Below are 21,810 nucleotides of genomic sequence, written 5' to 3' on the forward strand. Positions count from 1 at the left end.
CCCCTTCTGCTTCCACGTTGAGCAGGTTCAAGTAACTCGGATCAGATTATACATCCCCCCAGGCGACGGTATATCAAAAGATGGGCTCCGAAGTTGAAGGGAATTGGGACATTGTAATCACGTCGCTCCAGGACATTGCCACGGCCAACGAATCGACAACATTCGACTCCATCTACTCCCACCACACGCCCGAGTCACTTCAGGCACTCGCCACCTCAGAATTGAACCAGCTTCAAACGGACATAGTCGACCATAAAGCCAACGTGGCCACGGCCAAGCGTCTCATCACCACGTCGTGTGAGAACTTGACTAGATTAATCGAGCATTTACAAGCTGAAGAACAGCGCAAGGAAAAGGAAAAGAAGAAAGCCGAGGCCCTCGAGCATGAAATCTCGTCGTCGTCCGTTAGCAGCCCCAATAAGCGGCTGGCCACCAACAAGGCTGCGGGCGGAGTCAAGAAGGCCAACAAGGCGGGAGGCAAGGGCAAGAAGATCAAGAAGGTGGGCCGGTCATTTTGGCAGTCGAAATATAACCCCAGCGAGCCGATATTTGTCGGGTCCGAAGTAGCATTCAAGCTCCGTGGGCGCACAAACGAATGGATCCAGTGCCAAGTGATGAAAATCCTCGGCGATGGCATCAAGTTTGAGCTCCAGGATCCGGAGCCTGACGAGAACAACAACATCCATCCGACGTTTAGAGCGACCTATAAGGAGATTTTGTTGATTCCGCCTGGGGATGACGCGAAAGAGTTGCCCAATTACGCCTACGGCACTAAAGTGTTGGCACAGTACCCCGAGACCACCACGTACTACGCTGCCATTGTTGTTGGGACTAAAAAGGATGGGATCGTGAGGTTGAAGTTTGATGGCGAGGAGGAAGTGAATAAAGAGACGGAAGTGAAGCGGAGATTAGTGCTTCCTCTCCCTCAGAAGTAAGCAATGGCCAAAGCCATGTGCAAGAAGTCAGACCTGGATTTGCTAGAAATTTGGGGAAAAAAAAAAAAAAAGGAAAGCTTCACCAACGTCGACATTTCTTCTGTTGAGGAGTCAAATAATAGGTCTCAACGAGATGGCTGCTTTGGAGACAGCTCCCCAGATTGGAGCCCGTTTCCAATTGCCAAACCCCTCCAAAAAAGAACAACACACGTGAAGTGACCTGAAGAGCGGACGCACGAGTAAAACTTGCTGGTTAGTTTGCTCGTGTCGCCACTTCCCGCCTAGCTTGTGTCCCCCCCTCCACCCCACGAGACAACCAGGAAAGGCTGTAACTGTGGGTCCACCCATCAGCTGTATAACACTTCAAAGCCGGTGGCTGAAATCAAGATCGATCGCACCACAACTTTTTTTTAGCTACAACTTCACCAGACTCTGCAATAGTAGAAGGCTGACCCCGCTCTTACCTCTTACCATTTACCACCTCTACAGCGACTTCAAGACCTCGACAACCACTGATTATACCATGTAAAGCACCTGTCTTCAACTGCGATGGAATCTCCAGTTGGTCGTGCAATTTACCCCAACCAGGAAGCTGTAGCGCGCGAGGAGGTTGTTGCATCGGACAACTGGCATCGTCAACCTCCACATCAACAAGATTCCCAACCACATCATTCAACGGAAGACGGCAGTCCTCAGCAGTGGAACCCAAAAAAGATGGAGTCCATGGATATCGATGATTACTCAAGAGTATGTGCCAGCTGGGAAGTAAGGTGAAGGAAACGACATGTAACAAGTTGGCCCAAAAAACGAAAAACGAAAAACGAAAAACGAAAAAAAAAGAGACAAGGAGATTCTTCTTTTCCGATTACGCTGTTGCTTTGAAGATGCTTTGCTAATTCAACTTAGTTGCTCGTTAAGCCAATGGTGGAATTCGAAGAAGGAACGCTATGGATCAGCTGCTCGAGGTGCTGGTTTGATGTACGATGACAGCTACCAATTTTTTTTTTGATTTTTGCTTTCCCACGGCATGGACGTGGAAAATGGAGTAGGGGGAAGGTGGGGTGGGAAAGGTGACTGATGAGTGATGAGACATGAGACTCGGCTGCCATTCTTTGTTGCTGTGTTGTTGCTTTGCTAACTTTCCGTTCATTTTTTATTTCCATTTTTGCTTCTGCTCTGCTAAATTTTTTTTAAAAATTTGCCCTGCTTAACTGCTATTAATATGGTGAAGTTTGCTTGAGTCTTGATTTTGCTAACATTGTTTGATTTTTAGGACCGTTCTCGTTCTCCGGTGAGGGACAGAGCAGCTCGAGATGATGCTAGCGGAGGTAGTGCTTCTGCAGGTGCCTCTGGGTCTAGTGGCAGAGAAGGTTACGGTAGACGTGATTACAACAGTTCTGGCTCATCATCTTCTGGATACAGAGGAAGAGACGGATATGGAAATCGTGGTGGCAGAGGCGGCGGACGCGATTTCAGTTCAAGAGGTGGCGCCAACACCACCGCCGCCAACGCTAACGCCAACGCCAACGCCACTGGCGCCAGTGGTGATGGCTCGGGTGCTTTCCGTTCCAAATCGGATAGAAACTACGACAATTCCATTTTTATCGGTAATATCCCATTTGACACCCAGGCGAGAGATATCGAGGCTATATTTGGCAGCGAGTTCCAAATAGTCAGAGCCGATATTGTCACGAGAGCCGGCAGGTCTCGAGGCATGGCCACGGTTGAGTTCAAGACCAAAGAAGACGTCACCAACGCCATCAGCAAGTATGACCGTCACGAGTATCACGGAAGGCAGATTTTCGTGAGACAGGATTACCCTCCGCCGGAAAAGAAGGAGTTTGGTGGTGGTGGTGGTGGTCGTGGTGGTGGAAGAGACCGTGGTTACGGCAGTGGTGGCTATGGTAGTGGCGGTGGCTACGGTAGTGGTGGTTATGGTGGCGGTGGCTACGGCGGTAGTGGTTACGGCAGTGGTGGGTATGGCGGAGGATACGGCGGTGGCTACGGAGGTAACTACGGCGGCGGGTATGGAGGAGGAGCAGGAGGAAGAGGCGAGTATAGACCGCCTCCACCGCCATCCACACCAGGCACGGAAGTGTTTGTGGGCAACTTGCCATTTTCCGTCAACTGGCAGTCCTTGAAAGACTTGATGAGAAAAGCCGGCAATGTGGTTAGAGCTGATGTTAGATTAGACGACTACGGAAGATCCCGAGGCTTTGGAACTGTTGTCTTTGAAACACCAGCTGAAGCAGATGCCGCGGTAGAGATGTTCCAGGGCCACGAGCTCGAAGGCAGAAGAATCGACACTCGACACGGACGCACTTTGCATCAACCCGAGGGCGGTGCCTCTTCCTCGTCCATGGGCGGCCAAAAGAACTCCGAATTCACCGAGGGTGTCACTGGTGGCAACGAAGAAACCAGCGACACCGTTTACATTGAAAACTTGCCATTCACCACCCAAAACGACGACTTGTTTGATCTTTTCGAGACTGTTGGCAGAGTCACTCAAGCGGAAATCCAGTTCCAGGCCGACGGCAGACCCAGCGGCAATGCCGTGGTTCAGTTCGAGTTGCCTGAGTTGAGTGACAAGTGCATCAAGGAATTGAACAATTACAACTATGGTGGCAGAAACTTGAAAATCAGCCACGCTAGAAAGCCGTGAGAGCCAGGTATATACATATATAGAAACAAACATAAAACATACATATGTACATACATAAAAAAAGATCAAAGAATAAGCAGAAAAGAAAACATGGTATTTAGTAATTAGAAACCTGTAGCCACAGCCAATCGCTTGGTGGTAGAAGGGGCTATCCATGAACTGCCAGGGGGGCGCAGCTGTCTGAAGGCACCTGGCGTGAACGCGTTGTTCAGGGCTTTCTTTGTTTGACCTTGGTTGTTCTTGAATGGTGGGTGCCAGTGTGATGAGGGTGCGTGTTTTCCCTTTTTTCAACAATAGAATCCCCTTTAATTTAAACCCGCCACACAGGTCAATCAGAGACAACAAGAGCAAACAAGCGCAAGGGGGCAGCCAGATAAGACGTATCACCACCCTCGAGGCTTCAATTTGTTCCAGCTCCTATATAAGTACAAGTTTGCTCGGATATGCTCGCTTTTCTTGAGGCAAGAGACGGTGAAACACCGATAGGAGTGACCCCACCAGACTCAGCACCAGCCGACCCCAATCCGCCCACGGCATACCTCAGGCCCCGGTACCTCCCGCTCCTAGTGCTCGTCGCGCTTTGCATCGTCATCTACATCTACAGACACAGGATCGCTGAGTTTCACGACCGGTACAGAACGTACAGAAGAATGAGACAGCTGAATTTCCTCGCGGACACCACGTTTGAAGACGACTTGGCCGACGGCTTGAGCAGCTTGAACTTCGACTTGGAGCTGCACAACATCGATCTGGGCGACTCGCGCAAGGGGCTCAGCGCCGAGGCTCGAGCCGATATCAAGCGCATCATGAAAAGCCGCGGGGTGAGCTTTGACGAGGCGAGATTGGAATACACGAGAGGCCAGTTCAGGCAGCATGGAATCGACGAGACGGGACTTCCGAGAGATCCTAAATTGGTCACCTTGTGATATGTGGGCGTATAGTTCTTTTGGTTTTACTTTATATGGTTATTGATGGGTATTGAGCATTTCCTCTGCGACTTTCCGCTCTTCGACCGCCGTTGAACCTAGGACCATGGTGGGACTTGGCAGCTGCAAGGAGATGTGTCTCTTGAGCCCTTGGGCCCCAAACACGCGTCTTTGGGGACTCGACGTGTAATATACAAAGGCTCAACGTAGAGGATCCCTCCAGACGCGTGAGTAAACAGCCAATAGTCCCCTCGAAACGCAAAGCTCGTCGTCCTCTTTCCAAGGGCAGCCCAGATACGACTCCACAGTCTGATCCAAGAGCTCTTCCCAAGCAGCAAAAGGGCTCTTGGATGAGCAGTCTTGCCTGTTGGTTGGTTGAGTGTGGGTGGCGTGCACGTGACCTGCTGTTTATGATTCATCCGAATCGAGCTGCTGCCTTTTCTTCAAGACAAACTACAAACCCCCCACACGAAGGAGACCACGCTTGCAACAACAGCCACTCGACGCCAGTTTATACGAGAAGCCAGCAACTAGAACCACTTTCGCTTGTCCATATCCTTGAGATTCAGTTATATATTGATAGATTCAGCAAAAAAAGCACGTTTTTGCAAGCCTTTTTGCTGGACTTTACATCGATTTGCTGCCGCGTGTTTTTTGCTGCTTTTTTGCTGCTTTTTGCTGCTTTTTTTTGATTTCCTTCGAGAACCGGTCAATAGCTTCACTCAGGCTTGCCCTGGATGAGTGTCTACAAGAGGTACGTGTCGGGAGAGCATGACGATGAATTTTTCAGCGAGCGCAATCGACTAAAGGGGAGCCACCCTGGAGGAAGAGGCGCGAAGCAACAACAACAAGCAGGGATCGTGATACCGCATCTTACGGGACAATTCGATAGAAACGTCGCTTACCCCGGCACCACGGCCACCATCCCGCTCCAGCAGTGGGCCAGAACCTTTGATCAAGACTCGATCTACACGGGGTTCGACAGCGTCTTGTTTGGCACCATCATCACCATCGTCAACCGCAATGCGTCCACGGGGAAGCTCTCTACGAGATCAATCACGAAATTCGGCAGCTCTTCATACAAGGATATGAAACTCGACCACCATTCAAGGTACTGGCCCAGTTGCGAGAACTTGACGCTGAAACATAAAAAGTCGAGCACAAGACGATCGTTGGCGATTCTGAATTTGAAAAATGCCAATAAACTATTCAATTTCCACGAGCTGATGCCCGACTCCGACTTGCCCATGTGGGACGAGACAAATGCCGGGGAATTGGCCAACGTGATGAAACTTCTCGACCATGAAAAGTCGAAACGCGTGGGGAGAAAGCTTTTGGATTTGGGAGTATTGGAAGACCACGTGTTGAAATCGTTCATCATGGATGTTGTTTATGAAAACGACGCTGACGAAGAGACTAGATTGGAAAACAACAAGATGGTCAATTTGCTCGGAGAGCAATTGGAGCAGCTCTTTGATCCGTTGCTTCAATACTCGCCGCAGCAAATGCTGGTGACTTACAAACCATCAACGACACCCAATTCAACCAGGCTTGCAATCACCCCCAAGATACAATCTATCATCGAAGAGCTCATCACGGTGCAAACAAACTTCACCATGGGGCTCGTTGATTTTCTAGAGAATTTCCTCATCCCGCTACGAATCAGCGTGCATCGCCGCAGCTCACCACGACACACCTCCAAATTGAACCGAATATTCCCACCAACAATCGATGAAGTAACGCGCGTCAACTGCATCTTGAATGACGCCTTGCTCAACGCCCGTAAAGTCAACTACGTTGAGATCTTTCTCGCGCTAGCCCAAATCATCCCATACTTTTACAAGCCATTCACGCGGCATGAAGCCAACATCAAGAACTTTATTCCCAGATTGAAGAGATTCTGCGACGTCAATTACCAAAGTGTGTTTGAGAACCGCGAGATCAACAAGTCGCAGTACTCCATCCGCGAAATCGAGTTTATCATCACCGGTTCACTAATGATGATGCCCAAATTGAAATTGGTATTGATGCGATTATACGAGGAGATTTTGAGAGAAAACGCCAATGCATTGACTCCTGAATCGGTGGATGTGTTAACGGATGAGATGAACCTCGTTGAGGATGCATTCACGTCAGCTTTGGAAATCTTTGAAGCATTTGGAGATGCTCTGGAACCGCAAGAAGAGCCAGATTCAAGTATCTTGAAGCAAAGGATATTCACACCCCTGGGCAAGATCATGACTGAACTAGCCTCGAATTGGCCTGCTGAGTTGCAATATGGCTGGATCAAGCGGAAAATCGTGGGTGTGTTTGAACTTGCCAATTTGAAAACCGAGACCCCGCAAAAGGAAATCTTGCTTGTATTTTCCGACTTTTTACTCCTCCTTGAAGTCAGGCAACCTTCAAATACTCAATCAGATGACCTGGAAAACAAACATGAAAAAATTGAACTGTCGATCCCCGATGTGCTCCTACACACATTGATGAATGAAAAACCGTTGCCTAATTTAGAGTCCTTCCCAGAAATGCAAGTTGTCAGCTGGTGCAGCATCGAGGATGTAATACCCTCGGTATATTATTCCCTAGCAGCAAGAAACGAGCCCCGCGAGTGCATCCGATTCTTGAACTTTTCGCAAGCGGGGTTCACGTCGCTAAACAAGCAGGACAAAGAGTACACTAGAAACTATATTCTCAAGGATGGCTCAGCTCATGAGTTGATTGATCTCATCAACAAGGCGAAAATCCTCAAAAAATCGTCATCGTTTCACCTTTTCAAAAATGAAGCCAACGATATCAGTACTTATGGCGTAGCACACGATCTCGCGTCATATAATGAAGAAGGCTACAAATCGCCCATTGTCATGTTTCTCAACATGAAGATCGACGTGGCAGATTACGCTAGAACCCACCACCACGAAGGTGTCAACTTGGTCCTCCATGCTTCGTTCATCGATGCGAATGAGATCGAGATTACCGGCTACGACAGGTTTGACCGAGAACCCATCAATGTGATTATTCACGGAAATCAGTTGCTGGCGTTTGTAAGGGACAAAGCTGCTGACTCGTACTGGAAAATGTTTCTGACTTTTAACCATGTTACTGAATGTTTGATAAAAGGCACCGCGATTGATTTGAATAGCATTGCCGATTATACCAACGCCGAGGAAAGTAAGGAGGGCTTTGAAATGTTGCGTCCTGTTGTGATCAACAACAACAACAACAACAACAACAACAACAACAACAACAATGACAACCCCTCAGTTCACAACACCGACACGAGAAGCTCATGGAATCATAGAAAAGCCAATATTGGAAGCCACATGGGCTTCAGTCACACTGATCCACCACAATCATTCAGTAGTAGATTGCAACACAAGATTCGAAATAATCATTCGGCCGGTGCATCACTAAAGGGGATGATACAGAGAAAGCCACTGCCGAATATCCCCGGCACGCCAATTCCCATGGGCGCTGAGGTCGAGTACAAGCATGTGTTGCAGCCCGTTCCGACTTTGAAACAACGCGTTGAATCTTCCGGTAGTGTCATCCATACAGCCAAAAATCCAACGGACCACCAACTGCAGCAGATGCCTCTGAAATCGCCGAGCAAGCCGTATTTGAGAATGGCGCCGTTTGCGGAGTACGATATTGCAAGCACATCAACAGATGAAAAACCGCTGAAGCCACACTTGGAAAGCAATATTCGAAACCCTCGAGCTTCAGCCCCATTGACAGCTCCACAACTTGAAAGAGGTAACGGTATTTCATCACCTCGTACCTTTGAGCACAAACCATCCGCAATGCCGACCTCGGCTCCAATCATCACTCCAAAACCAAAAGAAGCAAAACAAATCGCAATTGCAGAGCCAAAGCCAAAGTCAAAAGAGCCAAAGCCAAAGCCAGAGGCAAAATCAAATTCAAAATCTAAATCAGAACTGCAGCCACAACGACCATTAACAATCAAGAGAATTCCAACCATGGACGATATTGCATTGATTCCAAAACGTTCCACGAAGCGGAGCTTGCATTTCCTCAACCAGCAAATTACAGATGACGACTCTTCCGAACCAAATTGGGAAGTAGCAATGACTAGAGGAAACTCCCTTATAACCAACCCAGAAGTGACGAGCTTACCCGACTTGATAACGAACCAAGTAAACGATCATGATGATGATAATGATGATATTGAATTTATCGAAGTCCAAGATGATCACGAAGGTACCGAGTATTCCGGTGAGTTGGATGACGTTTCAGGATACGCACCAGATATGGGACACATCCAGAGAGTGCCCATGGTTCGAGTATCGGTTTCGCGAATTGCCGACTTGGCCTCGTCCAGTTCAGTTTACGAGGATTCGACCCCGAGAGCCAGCCCCTATGTGCAAGCCAGCGGGCAATTTGTTGCTCCCATCAATCCTATCAACCCGCCACCACATAAAAAGATGAACCCCTTTGTCAACAAGCCATTCTATACGCCGCCACCGCCCTTGCATCATGCCCTTGCTGGATTCTGGAATAACGCCACCCCATTCATGGACCACAAATCGCAACGTACTTTACATGCCAAGTCTCTAGTGAGAGAACCCTCGGCTGCATCAATCACTCCGTCGCAGTATGCATCTGAGCTTGGCTCGTTTATCGATTCGGAGTTTTCCCACGACTTGATCCCGTTCCCTGCGCATGACCTAATTACAGATTCGTCCCATGATGCAACTAATTCAAGCGATAGTAGTTGTTGTGGTGGGCAAATCTGCGATGACGACGGTCGTGGTAGCGGTGTTTCCCATAGTGGCTCGATCACGTCGTTGACTTCGCTGAACTCAAGTGCTGTTTTCTACTCTCCCAATGAAGAAGTTTTGAAAACTTTGGGCGTAGTTGATGTTGAAGACGTTCTGGGTTCAAACGATGATGAAGGTGACGATGAAGGCGACACTACTTATTTATTAAAGGACATGATGAGCACGATAGTCGAGACTGGGCCATTGAACCACTTTATGCGTGATGAGAGCATAGCTCAGCTTTCGCATCTTTTGGACCTGGCCAACTTCGGAGAGTTTGAAGTGACTCAATTGATGAAGTAAGCCAATAATGTATTCCGTAAAGACAGAGCAAACAGGACTCCAAAAAAAAAAATACATGGCATCTTTATTCGTACAAATTAAAGCTATCTCCTCTTTCCCATTAGGCTTTCGATTTCAAAATCTTGGTCACGGTCTCAGCAATAGCATCACCAACTTCAACGGTGCCACTGGACCCTTTCAAATCAGCAGTTCTCACGCCCAGGTCCAAAACTTGTCTCACAGCTTCTTCCAACGCCTCGGCTTCTTCCAAACAGTCCAAACTCAACCTCAACATCATGGCCACCGACAATATAGTAGCCACGGGGTTGACTTTCCCCACGGGCAAATCGGGAGCAGAGCCATGGCAAGGCTCGTACAACCCGAAGGCCTTATTTGTATCGGGCAACGAAGCCAACGAGGCACTGGGCAACAATCCCAACGATCCGGGAATAACACTAGCCTCATCGGAGATGATATCACCAAACATGTTGGAAGTGATAATGATCCCGTTCAACTTTGTAGGGTTCTGAATCAAGATCATCGCCGCCGAATCAATCAACTGGTGCTGGACCTTAAGCGTGGGGAACTCCGAGCTCACGACCTCATCCACTGTTTTCCTCCATAATCTCGACGACGCAAGCACGTTCGCCTTGTCCAAGGACCAAATGGGCTTTGGAGGCGAGTGCTGCAACGCCATAAAGCACGCCATGCGCGTGATGCGCTTGACCTCGTCCACGGTGTAAAGCTCAGTATCCCACGCCGTCTGTCCATCTTTGCTCTCCCCTTGTTCCTGTCTCTCGCCGAAATAGATGCCGCCGACGAGTTCCCGCACAATGACAAGATCGGTGCCGCGCACAATGTCAGCGCGCAAGGGACTCAACTCCAACAACGACTCGGAGGCGAAATTGCAAGGACGAATGTTGGCGTACAAGTTCAACGCCTTGCGGATTTGAAGCAAGCCTTGCTCGGGGCGCACGGCGCCCGTGCCCCATTTGGGTCCACCGACAGCACCGAGGAGCACGGCGTCGCTCGATTTGGCTGATTCGAGCGAGGCTGCAGGAAGGGGCTCGCCCGTGGCATCTATGGCTGCGCCGCCGATCAAGTGGTGGTTGAATTTGAATTGGAGGCCAGGGTGGAAGGGGGTTGATGCTTCGATGGCCTCGAGCACTTTGATTGCTTCGGCGCAGATCTCGGTACCTACGTGGTCCCCGGGGAGAATGGTTATCGTTTTGATGTTCTCTTTTGACATTTTCTATTTTATTTTGGGAGTTGAGGAATCCAATAGGGTAATTGAACAAGATTTTCGAGGTGGATGTATATATATAGAGAGAAAGAGGGCTCCGTGGTGTGGAGGAGCGGTGCTTTCTGCGCTGAAAAATTTGAGAACGGTCTCCGGTACCGGCGCACTCGGCCGCGGGCTCAACAGTGATGGATTGTCGCAACTTCGGCTTAAATGTCGCGACACTGACTTCTCTTTCCATCGCATCTCTACACCACCATCATAAAGAAGTTCATCTCTGTATAATCTTCGTACATTAAATACAACCGTAAAACAAAAGAAAAAAAAACCCAAGTGAAGCTTACGGCCTAATGGCCGCTCCATTCGATTGAGTCCAAATCGATACCCTCTTGCACCATCTCCCACAACGGACTCATCTTTCGCAAGAAATCAACACGTTCATTTATAGCTTGAATCACGTAGTCAACCTCCTGGGTAGTGGTGAACCTGCCGATTCCAAACCTGATGGAACTATGGGCCAAGGCATCGTCTGCTCCCAACGCGTGCAAGACGTAACTAGGCTCCAACGAAGCAGAGGTGCAAGCCGAGCCCGAAGAAAGCGCAATGTCCTTCAACGCCATAAGAAGCGATTCTCCCTCGATGTATGCAAATGAAACATTGACACATCCAGAGTACTGGTATTTTGGGTCGGTCGAGCCGTTCAACACGGTCGATGGAATCGACAAGAGCCCCTCTCTCAACTTGGACGAGAGCTTCTTGATGTGTGCCTGGTCGTAGGCGCCTTCTTGCTTCATCAACCGGGCAGCTTCTCCAAACCCAGCGACTAAAGGAGGGGCCAAAGTGCCTGACCTTAACCCACGTTCTTGTCCACCACCCGTAATGATTGGATCTAATCTGACTCTTGGTCTTCTTCTCACGTAGCATGCGCCTATCCCCTTTGGTCCATAGATTTTATGCGACGAGATCGACAACAAGTCAATCTTCATTTCATTGACGTCGATGGGGATCTTGCCGTATGCCTGCGCGGCATCAGTGTGGAAAAAGACCTTGTTGGCGCGGCAGATTTCGCCGATTTCCTTGAGCGGTTGTATCACTCCGATTTCGTTATTCACGGCCATCACCGACACCAAGATCGTGTCCTTCCGTATTGCTTTTTTCAAGTCTTCCAAGTCAATCAAGCCTTCCTTGTTGACCGGCAAATAGGTGACTTCAAACCCTTCGTCCTGCATGTGCCGAGCCGAGTCCAACACGCACTTGTGCTCGGTCTGAGTCGTGATAATGTGGCGTTTGGTGTTTTTGTAGAAACGAGGCACACCTTTGATGGCCATGTTGTTTGTTTCAGTGGCACCACTCGTGAAGATGATCTCCTTGGGGTCCGCGTTGATGACACTAGCAATGTGTTCTCTGGCGCTCTCGACGGCCTTATCGGTTTCCCATCCATAGGCATGCGTGGAAGAATGGGGGTTTCCATAGAGCCCCGTGTAAAACTCAAGCATCTTGTCCAAGACACGTGGATCCACGGGGGTTGTGGCCTGCACGTCGAGATAGATGGGCCTAGTGCCGAACTTGGAGGCATCGCGAGTTGCAGATTTCAACGACAACGACGAGCCCTCCGGTGGCTGTATTGGCGACTCCAACGGAGTCGACACGTGGATTTGGCCCGTTGCCGTGTCGAGTTTGGTCGTTGGCGATACAACTTTTAGTGGCGATGCCGATGCCGATGCCGATGCCGACAAAGAGCCATCGGCGTCTTTCTTGGGGGTGGCAATCGGGGTCGTTGAAGTGGCCAACCCTCTCGCAGCCGAGATCGAACAACGGTGGCGGAGATAAAGATGATGCAGTCTTCTCTGGCTGGATAACCTGATTGCTCTAGCGTACATTGCTGGTGAAATGAGTTTCTCTCGGGAGGTGGATGCCAAGCGAATATGGTATATCTCTAACAACTGAACCTCAATATAAGTATGAACAATCACTTAAACAAAAAAAAAGGGGGGTTCTAACTTGTTTGGCCTGAAATGGGACTGGAGAAAGAGTAGGTGGAAATTGGCCCCTGACTTCGTCTTCGTGTTTTTGGAGTTTTCAAATTTTTTAACTGAGGCGCTCAGCTGGGAGGCTTCTATGCAGGATTATATACAAGTCGTTATCTATACCGATACCCGAGGTTTTATCCACCAGGTCCCGTTTCCGTCTACGTCAGCCAGTCTAGGTCTTCATCTCCGTCAGCTAGTGCCAGTCGGTCCATTTTAGAGTCTAGTTTTCATCAACTCGTTGCTCACCAACTCGTAGACCCCCAAAAATATTGCGCCGCCACAGCTGATCCAGCAGGTTCTCGGAACAACCCCCTTCCACAAGCTGCTCATGCCTTCCTTCTTGACCATTTGCCTGACAATCTCCAGCGCGCCGACCTTGCCCTCGCTCAACATGATCCGCGTCTTGACCACGTCCAAGGGCGTAGTCACGGCAGCGCTGACGCCGCCCGCAATCATGCCGCACACAGCACCCCTAAACCCCGCGGGCACGTGCCGCTCCCATGCCTCCTCCTTATCCCACCTCAAGCTCTTCAAATACTCATAGAGCGGAAACTGAACCACCGTGAACGGGATCTCGCGCATTAACGTGCTATTCCACCCGCGATATAACCCTCTGATGCTGCTGCTGCTGCTGCTGCCGCGCACGATATGCATCAAGTTCAGCCAGCTCGAAGTGAGCCCCATGTGGCTCGCCTGTGCACGCTGCTTGATGACTTCCGCAGGCACGCGCACGATGCACGCCATCACTTCGCCCATTGATGCGGCAACCATATGTCGGTACGCGGGGTTGCTCACGTAGGGCTGGAGGTGCTGCTTCATGGTGTCGTAGGTGACAAAGAAGAGCGACGCTGAGGGCGCCGATGCGATCACGCACGAGCCCAAGCCGCGGTATATGCCGCGGTAGCCGCCGTTGGCGAAGAAGCCACCCTGCGCTTGCAACCGGGTCTTGATGGTGTCGATGGGGAAAAATGCTAAATCGGTTGCTACTCCTGCGCATCCACCGCTCTGGATTTTAAACAAGTTAGTATCATGGTGCGGGTCAATTTGAATGAGGGGGGGTGTTACTTACTATTAGCGATATGAGGAAGGTTGAATCCGAGACCGGCATGAATTGATCTTGACTGGATGTCGATGTGAGGTGTATGTTTACGTGTATGTTATATGGGTGTGTTCTTTTTTCTTTTTCTTTGAAAAATTTCCAAGTCTCCGATCGGAAAGATAAACTTCGCGGGCCGAGGAGCTTTGGCAATGGGCACAAGACGGTTGATTTATGCCTTTGCCGGCACAAACGTGAACTCTAGTGGTGGGGGGTATATACATTGTTGAGAGGGGGAGGTACAAGGGCGCGGTTTATAAGAAGCTGCAACCTCGGGGCTCGATATTGAAAGATGCATTCTTAAATTGTGGGTGTTTCGCAGTCAAACCCAGGACGGATCAAATGCTTCAATGGTTGGACCTCTAGGCAGTCTAGAGCCTTGAAGAGTCAAGCAAGCAGTACATTCCCATCACCGGCGTCGACAACCTTGAATCTCCATTTTTATATGCTTAAATTACTGGATACTCGTTACTCTAACTTTTACTTTTCTTTCCTCTGGAGATCGTCCAGACTTGCAGTTTTTATATGACTATCTGAACTTGTATCCATAAGTTCACCTTGGAACAACGACAAACTTATCGCGGCCAACTTTCTTCTTCCGGGCAAACTTGATGACCACCGCATCAACCTTGCGGCCACCAGGCACAACGCCCTCCAAGAAACTGACAAACTCATCATAGGGCCAACTAGCCTGCACAGCGAGAAGCTGCTTGATCCTGACACCCACATCGCGGCTCAACGACTCCGGATCAACATAGGTAACATACTCATCACCGCCTCCATTCAGTGACGTAACGTAATGACCACGCAACATTTTCAAATCCAAGCTGGGGGAGTAAAATTGCGGCAAGCTCAACTTCCAATTGATCATCAAGTCGCCCGTCTTATGCGTGTGCGCCTGGCTCAACGCCACCACGCCAAACTCCACCACGATCAAATGGTCATTCAACACGCGGTCGCCCTCGCGCGTCCTCGTGGTGTATTTGTCAAGCACCGTCTTCACCATATCCCCACCCCACTCCAACTTCGCATCCTCTAACTTCACATCAGGGTAAGATAATTTGTAAGTGATGAGATCGTGCAATACCGCCACGCGCAAGTCCCGCGCCATTTGAAACACATGGGAGTCAATCAGACATAGCGCCAACTCAGTCCACAACATTTCAAACTGCCCACTGGAAGAACAGCTCGACCGCATCAACTCCATCTTGCTCACACTACCGTGCTTTTCATCACCCGCGTATTTGCCCGCGATGACATCACGGTGGTGGAGTAGGGGCACACGCGAAGCTAGGTCGATGCTGGGTACAGTGGGCGTGACTTCGTATTCGTAATGACACAGCGCAAACCCAACCATGGCATCACCTTCCACCTGTCCATCTCCATCTCTAACTCCATGATCGCATGTATTTAGCTCGCGCATGAGCAAGACGGTGTTGGAGTGGTTGTTCTGCCTCACGCGGAACGTCTCGTCTTGGGTGCACAACACTAATCCATCGCCGTTGAAATTCGATTTCAACTGGAGTGAAGTGGGTAGTTTCTCAAGTAGGTCATTGGGGAGCTGGATGAGTTTGTAAATGTGGGACTTATCAGGCTGGAGCTTGCTGTATACTGAGATTGATGTCATTGGGTGGGGCTTGGTTGCAACTGAGATGGTGACGACGCGTGTGGTTTGAAATATTTCACGCGCGATTTCAACCTCATCTTGCACTCTGCGTTCACTCAGAACAGTTCTAGAGGCGACAGAGCCTACGGTGGACGGTTTAAAACACATTATAACATTAAATACGAATGACTAGGGGATGTCTAACTCGGCGAGTCTGCAAGAGGCTCTCGGGTATGGGGTTTGGGGGAGGGGGGGGAATTCTCTTACCAGAAGCAGCAGCCACAACTGTTTGAAAGTGGGTTCTTGATGGTATCAGTTGACAATTTCTCAATCTCAAGAATCGCACAAGATCTTAGTGGAAAACAGAATTGCAACTCAGTGTATACTGTTTTCTAGGTAAAGGTACAACAGTGGTGGTATCGTTTATTTTTTTTTCTTTTTCCAGGATATTGTTTAAAAATTTGACCCTTGGTTGATATTTCTATCACGAACACCCAACTCGCCGTTGAAAAACTCGTCGCTGCCCAACTTCTCATTCTTTCTCCAGAACGTCCAGCCATTTTCATGGTCGTTGTTATTTCTTCTCTTCAAGTAGAAAAGGACCGAGATCAATCCAATCAATATACTGCCTCCCACGCCAACCACCACCCCGACAACAATCTTGTTGGTTTCCGACAATCCGCCACCATTGTTGCTGTCTCTGTTGGTGCCCGTTGCTGTGGGTGTCGTTGAGATGAGCGATGTTTGAGTCACAATGATGGTGCTGCCTCCCTGCACCGAAGACATCACCGTCACTCGCTGCGAAGTCGACACCGATGGAGACGTTGTCGAAGACTGCAGAGTCGAGGAGCTGGTGGTGGAGGTTGTAGATGGGTACGACTCTGTTTCGCCAGCGTTGCCATTAGTGGCAGAGGTGGAAGACGAAGTTGTACTGGTCTCGGCCGGGATCAACGTCGAGCTCGAAGATGAGCTCGTGGTTGAACTCGAGCTTGTTGAAGTGGTGGGGGAGCTCAGTGTTGGACCCGTGGTAGCAGCACTTGGCGGCAAACTCGACGTTGTACTCGTGGCACTAGTTGTTGTTGTCAGCAACGTAGTTTGTCCATCTGGCGACGAGGTGCCATATCCGTTGCCGTTGCCGTTGGACGTGGTGGTTGGCAAAGTAGTGGCTAAGGTGCCGGTCAAGGACGAGCTTGTGCCTAGCTCGAACGAAGTGGTATCGTTATCTGCTCTTTTATTGAATCCGGCGGCGTTCTCATGGATTATTTCAAAGGGCATCGTTTGCCTCGTAGGGGCCAATCTATGGCCCTTGGTTGATGCGCCCTGTTGATGACAGATCGAAGTGTTTAAAAAGACATAGACCAATGCTAATAGAACCGAAAGCGCAAACATGGTCTTGATGAGTATCGTCTTAAACTGTGAGCTGAAAGGGGGTTTCGAGTGACGGTTGGCGCCCGGGGCGCCTGCGGCGGCAGTTTCCCCCTGACTTATAGGTGTGTATTGAGACTTTTCCATGGTCCTGTTAGATAGCTGCACTCTAGCAATAGATTGATGGGGCTTTTTAAGTAAGGAACGAAAGTAGCTTTGGGTGGATGGAAAGACCTGCTGTCTAGCTGTTGTCCTTGTTGTTGTTAGATGTCAGTGAGTAAATAAATAAAGCAAAAAAAAAAAAAAAAAAAAAGCAGGTTTCAGTCAGCTGAGTGAAAAGAACGGAGATGATGGTATGGGGTGTTGCTCTAAACCAATAGCAAGTCTCAGCAGATGTATGCCTCTATCTGGTCGGGTGTTTGCAAAAGAAAAGCGGTTTGGGGCTGGCAGGCGTAGAGATTTTGGTTGTAAAAAAGAAAAATTTGATTTCGAGTTTTGGTGTTGGGTGTAAGGCCCGTACCAGTAATAGTAACACACGAGACACCCACACGGTAGACAGAGCAGTTCAAAAGCACGTCAAGAGCAAGTTGTCTACACGCCATACACACTCGGCTCGGGCCATTCCTTTCAAACTGGCATGGTCCTCTTGAAGGTGAAGAGAGTCAACGGGTGGGTGGCGTTGGGGCGATTGTCTCGTGATACCGAACGCTGTCCCCAGTCGGTTGAAATTGAAAGGGGAGCCCAAAGTCACGTTTATATTTTGGTTCGGTCACGTGACTTGCCCCAAAAAAGAGGCGCATCAGCTACGGTGTCTCGATTGTTGTTGTAGCGAAGCGAGCTCAGCCTGCTTCTGGCTCACTGCCACGAACACAACTACGGTCAAGACCACTGGTTTATGGCAGGCTCTGGGTATGATGAGCTTGTCTTTTGGGTATGGCCAAATGGCCGGTGCTCGCGTCTCTTTCTTCCCCTCGGTTGTTTCAGTTTCAGCACCCACTTCTAAAAATAGACATTTCAGTTTGAAACCGGCTATATGCAGCTCGGAGATCGGCCTCCGCCATATTGGCACGTGACATTCGAAACGCGCAAGAGGGCCAAGGGTCCAGAGGTTCAAAAGACCAAAGGAAAGGAGCGGGTACGCGTCAAGTGGACTATTTTCTTTTCACGTGTTTCGGGGCAAGATCCATCAGTTGCGTGGATGTAGGAGCCTTGAAAAGAGCTGAAACGGGGAACCAGAAACGTCCAGGTTAGGTGTCCCTCATTTTCAGTATATCACACGCGGTATTCTCAGTGGTGGTGCACGTGCAGCTCGAACAAAGGCGTGTTTTTGCCTCTAAGGTTTCAAGAACAGTTGAACAATAGACACACACGCCTATGAGTGATGAATAATTAATTGGTCTGTAGCTATCTGGGACGATTGTTGCTTCCAGCCTTGTTCTAGATTAGTGATCAGATGAAACACCTGTGGGGATTATTCCACGCTGTGCTTGTACTATTGCTAATTTCATCATGTTTGGCAAGTGAAGATTTTGATCCTCCAGGGAGGAGAAATCACCAGTATACGAAAAAATCCAGAATGACAATTCTAGAGTAGAGCGTAAGGATCAAGAGAAGGGTAGCTTATCTGCCTACTTCATGGGCTCGTAATGGGCCCCTTCCATCTTCATTGTAGAGCCTCAATGGCCTCGATGACCTCAAGAGACGGGACCTGGTGGCATCTCTTGGACACCCCATCACGTGATAAAACGCATCACGTGACTGCGCATCTATGCTTACATAACCGCTGTTCTCTCTAGAAGCTTCTGGCAGCTTCTACCCCCTAAGCGCTTAAGGGGTAAATGAAATGACTGCGAAAAACGGGCTTTAGATTATCAGCCCAGTTTGGCAAGGGCTGCATAATTTGCCATCACCCATCATGCCATAGTACCATAGCACCATAATAACCATTGCTAATTTGTCTGAGTCTAACTTCTACAACCTTCTCGAATGTCATGGAACTAAGTGCACCAACACACATGGGCATGGCCGTTTCAAGTCTATTTAAAAGAAGAAATTTATCCTATTAGTCCATCATCATCATCTCATATCTGCATAGATCAACAATTTCACATCCAAAGCAAAGCCTCGATTCAGATCCAACTGCACCTCTAACTCCAACTCTACTCCATACAACATGTCTTACTATTATCAACCGCAAAACTCAAGCGACGCTGACTTGAGCTTATTGTGGAACTTATTGCGTCAAGAGCAATTCAACAACTACAACCACCCACGCCAACACCAACAACACCAACAACAATACTACCAATACCCTGTCTACTTCCCCCAACAGCAAAGACAGCCTTCGCCAAGACCAAGAGTGGTTAAAAAGTTGGAAACCGAAGACGAGTTTCAAATTCAAATCCACAAGCCTTTCGGCAACTTCAACAACTACGAAGTGCAAGTCATCAAACAAAAACCACCATTGATCAAGCTTGTAATTGTCGCACCAAAGGATAACTTTAGGAGCGAAAATACCTTTAACTTGAACTATATCGATGTCGACAACATCAATTGGACATGGTACAAGCAAGAAAACATCTTGTGCTTGAACGTGCCCAAGAAGTTGCACTACATCCACTCCAACGTGGAAGACATCTGGAACTACTTGTTCGGCGATGGACAACACCATGGCGCTAGCTTTTTGGAGCCAGAAGAACGCGAATTGCAGTTTAATAAACAGGGGCATGAAATAGTGGCACCAGAGGCTGAAGATGGTGAAGATAATGAGGATAGCTTGGAGCAGCATGAGAAGTTGTTGCAACAAGCTGCCGATGCTTTGAAGACAAAGGAGCAGAAGCAACTCAAGTTTGCCAGTGGCTCGTCATCTGGCCGAGACTCGGAACAGAAGAAAGCCAAGGCAAAGGCAGAAGCAGAGGCAGAAAGACAAAGAAAGCAAGAAGCTGCCGAAGCACAGCAAAAGGAAATTGAAGAGAAAGCAGCTAGACAGGCAGCCGAAGTAGCACGCAAGAAACAGGAGAAAGAAGCAGCCAGACAAGCAGCTATCCAGAAAAAGAGACAAGCCTTGGCCCAACAACAACAAGAATACCAAGACAAGATCAAGCAAGCTCAACAGGAATTGGAGAACTTGGTGCGTCAACAACAGGAATTAGAGAGGGAAGATAAACCCGAGCCCGAGTTGGAACAAGTTGAACAGAAGCAAGACCAAATCAAGACCCAGATCCATAATGACGCTACAGCGTATTTCAAAGACGAAGATCAAAGCAACGCCTTGCTGAGACAACAACAACAGGACTTCATCAACCAATTCTTTGGCTTTAATTTGGGACCCGTGGTGCCTCAAATAGACCAACTCCAAAACTTCAAATCCAAATCAACAAAGCCAGAAAAGCCAGAAAAGCCAACATCACTTTCATCATCTCATCAGGCTGCGTCCACTACGCCTACCCTCGACAGTTCAAACACTACTCCAGCTACGACGCCCGCGAACACACCCGCGAATACACCAGCTAGTAAAGCCAATGGTGCATTGAATAAAGGCAGCAAGAACGAAGCCCCCTTGCAGCGTCGTCGCCACTCGCCCAAGATGGAGGATGTCGAGGACGAAGAGTCGATCTTGTGGAAAAAGAGATTTGACCATTGATGAATCGTACCTATTTCATTTTTTAGATTTTGTTACTAGACTAAAAGTTGCAAATGTGTAATCCGCGGTAATCTATAGAAACTTGATTCTTGTCTCATTTACGCAAATCTCTTCTCATCTCTTACTTCTTGGTCCGTGGTTCGTGGTTCATGGTTCATGGTGTTGGCGTACTCGAGGTCTTGATGTATGTCCCTCCCATTTGGTAGCTTTCACTTCTCTTCTCCCACACTTACACATCGCAATCATACCCTCCATACCCCATGCCCTCTAGCAACCACCACCTCTTTATCTTCACCTCCACCTTCCGCTACAGCTCCAGCTCCATCTCCAACCTCAATGTCTAAGTCAATAGCAGTGTTTGGAGGCAATGGCTTCCTTGGCAGGAAAATATGCGAAACAGGCATCAACAAGGGCTACAAAGTCACCTCCTTTTCCCGTTCCGGTCAACCCCCGCCAGCAGTATTACATCAACCATGGGTGAAACACGTCTCCTGGTCCAAAATCGACATTTTCCAACCGCAAGAGATTGCATCGCAACTAAGTGAATTCGACGCCGTGGTGCACTCAATAGGAATGCTATTCGAAGACCAATCCTACAAGAAAAGCGCCGACTCGGGCATAGCGAACATCGCCAACGACTTGCGCAAGATGGCCAATAGCGTCATGGGCAGCAACCCCATGCAGAAGGATAAACTGTGGATGACCTACGAAGCAATCCAGCGGGACTCAGCCGTGAACCTAGCTGACGAATACGTTAAAGCCCGTGAGGCTTCCTTGTCCTCCGAAACAGCATCATCCACTGAGAAAGTCGGCACCTACATCTACATTTCCGCAGACCAGAACCCTCCCATTGTGCCCCAACGATACATCTCCACTAAACGCGAAGCCGAGTTGGCGATCTCGTCGATGCCGCATTTGCGCACCATCATCATGAGACCCGGGGTGATGTATGACGAGCTGCACGATTTGGGAGCTACAAAGAGAGACATTATCATGAAGGGGTTGCGCTTTGCCGTGGGGGCCAAGAACGCCACCTTGGGGAAACTGTTCTTGAGCGGGTTGGTCCGGCCTGTAGTGAGCACGACCCAAGTGGCCGAGGCGTTGTTTGACAAGTTGGAGACTCCCGAGTTCAAAGGGGTGGTTTCTGTTGATTCCATTGAACAAGAACCAAACCCGCGGCCTTGAGGTGAAGATAGGTTTTTGCATTCATATAAATTAACTCGATTTTACATTTCATTTTTGAAATT

General features: G+C 49.0%; 11 protein-coding genes across 11 annotated transcripts; 6 read left to right on the plus strand and 5 right to left on the minus strand. All coding sequences in view use genetic code 12, as the record gives it.

The window, feature by feature from the left end:
- Window positions 1-80: 80 nt before the first annotated feature.
- Window positions 81-935, plus strand: LODBEIA_P58510 (uncharacterized protein; the record flags this gene model as incomplete). The annotated part of the gene is made up of 1 exon (XM_066976229.1): window positions 81-935. The coding sequence occupies one exon, from the start codon at window positions 81-83 to the stop codon at window positions 933-935; it is 855 nt and encodes a 284-aa protein (XP_066832789.1).
- Window positions 936-1,649: 714 nt separating this feature from the next.
- Window positions 1,650-3,597, plus strand: LODBEIA_P58520 (uncharacterized protein; the record flags this gene model as incomplete). The annotated part of the gene is made up of 2 exons (XM_066976230.1): window positions 1,650-1,682; window positions 2,209-3,597. The coding sequence occupies 2 exons, from the start codon at window positions 1,650-1,652 to the stop codon at window positions 3,595-3,597; spliced, it is 1,422 nt and encodes a 473-aa protein (XP_066832790.1).
- A 443-nt stretch (window positions 3,598-4,040) lies between these two features.
- On the plus strand, window positions 4,041-4,523 carry LODBEIA_P58530 (uncharacterized protein; the record flags this gene model as incomplete). The annotated part of the gene is made up of 1 exon (XM_066976231.1): window positions 4,041-4,523. One exon carries the CDS (start codon window positions 4,041-4,043, stop codon window positions 4,521-4,523), a length of 483 nt encoding a protein of 160 aa, XP_066832791.1.
- A 737-nt stretch (window positions 4,524-5,260) lies between these two features.
- On the plus strand, window positions 5,261-9,604 carry LODBEIA_P58540 (uncharacterized protein; the record flags this gene model as incomplete). The annotated part of the gene is made up of 1 exon (XM_066976232.1): window positions 5,261-9,604. One exon carries the CDS (start codon window positions 5,261-5,263, stop codon window positions 9,602-9,604), a length of 4,344 nt encoding a protein of 1,447 aa, XP_066832792.1.
- A 100-nt stretch (window positions 9,605-9,704) lies between these two features.
- On the minus strand, window positions 9,705-10,832 carry LODBEIA_P58550 (uncharacterized protein; the record flags this gene model as incomplete). The annotated part of the gene is made up of 1 exon (XM_066976233.1): window positions 9,705-10,832. One exon carries the CDS (start codon window positions 10,830-10,832, stop codon window positions 9,705-9,707), a length of 1,128 nt encoding a protein of 375 aa, XP_066832793.1.
- A 338-nt stretch (window positions 10,833-11,170) lies between these two features.
- On the minus strand, window positions 11,171-12,703 carry LODBEIA_P58560 (uncharacterized protein; the record flags this gene model as incomplete). Its single annotated transcript, XM_066976234.1, has 1 exon — window positions 11,171-12,703. One exon carries the CDS (start codon window positions 12,701-12,703, stop codon window positions 11,171-11,173), a length of 1,533 nt encoding a protein of 510 aa, XP_066832794.1.
- A 363-nt stretch (window positions 12,704-13,066) lies between these two features.
- Window positions 13,067-13,961, minus strand: LODBEIA_P58570 (uncharacterized protein; the record flags this gene model as incomplete). The annotated part of the gene is made up of 2 exons (XM_066976235.1): window positions 13,067-13,858; window positions 13,923-13,961. The coding sequence occupies 2 exons, from the start codon at window positions 13,959-13,961 to the stop codon at window positions 13,067-13,069; spliced, it is 831 nt and encodes a 276-aa protein (XP_066832795.1).
- A 541-nt stretch (window positions 13,962-14,502) lies between these two features.
- LODBEIA_P58580 (uncharacterized protein) lies at window positions 14,503-15,723 on the minus strand (the record flags this gene model as incomplete). Its single annotated transcript, XM_066976236.1, has 1 exon — window positions 14,503-15,723. One exon carries the CDS (start codon window positions 15,721-15,723, stop codon window positions 14,503-14,505), a length of 1,221 nt encoding a protein of 406 aa, XP_066832796.1.
- Window positions 15,724-16,008: 285 nt separating this feature from the next.
- On the minus strand, window positions 16,009-17,067 carry LODBEIA_P58590 (uncharacterized protein; the record flags this gene model as incomplete). The annotated part of the gene is made up of 1 exon (XM_066976237.1): window positions 16,009-17,067. The coding sequence occupies one exon, from the start codon at window positions 17,065-17,067 to the stop codon at window positions 16,009-16,011; it is 1,059 nt and encodes a 352-aa protein (XP_066832797.1).
- A 2,026-nt stretch (window positions 17,068-19,093) lies between these two features.
- LODBEIA_P58600 (uncharacterized protein) lies at window positions 19,094-20,563 on the plus strand (the record flags this gene model as incomplete). Its single annotated transcript, XM_066976239.1, has 1 exon — window positions 19,094-20,563. The coding sequence occupies one exon, from the start codon at window positions 19,094-19,096 to the stop codon at window positions 20,561-20,563; it is 1,470 nt and encodes a 489-aa protein (XP_066832798.1).
- A 336-nt stretch (window positions 20,564-20,899) lies between these two features.
- On the plus strand, window positions 20,900-21,748 carry LODBEIA_P58610 (uncharacterized protein; the record flags this gene model as incomplete). The annotated part of the gene is made up of 1 exon (XM_066976240.1): window positions 20,900-21,748. The coding sequence occupies one exon, from the start codon at window positions 20,900-20,902 to the stop codon at window positions 21,746-21,748; it is 849 nt and encodes a 282-aa protein (XP_066832799.1).
- Between the last annotated feature and the right edge of the window lie 62 nt (window positions 21,749-21,810).

This window comes from Lodderomyces beijingensis (assembly GCF_963989305.1).
Source record: "Lodderomyces beijingensis strain CBS 14171 genome assembly, chromosome: 8".
In the NCBI taxonomy this organism is placed as follows: domain Eukaryota; kingdom Fungi; phylum Ascomycota; class Pichiomycetes; order Serinales; family Debaryomycetaceae; genus Lodderomyces; species Lodderomyces beijingensis.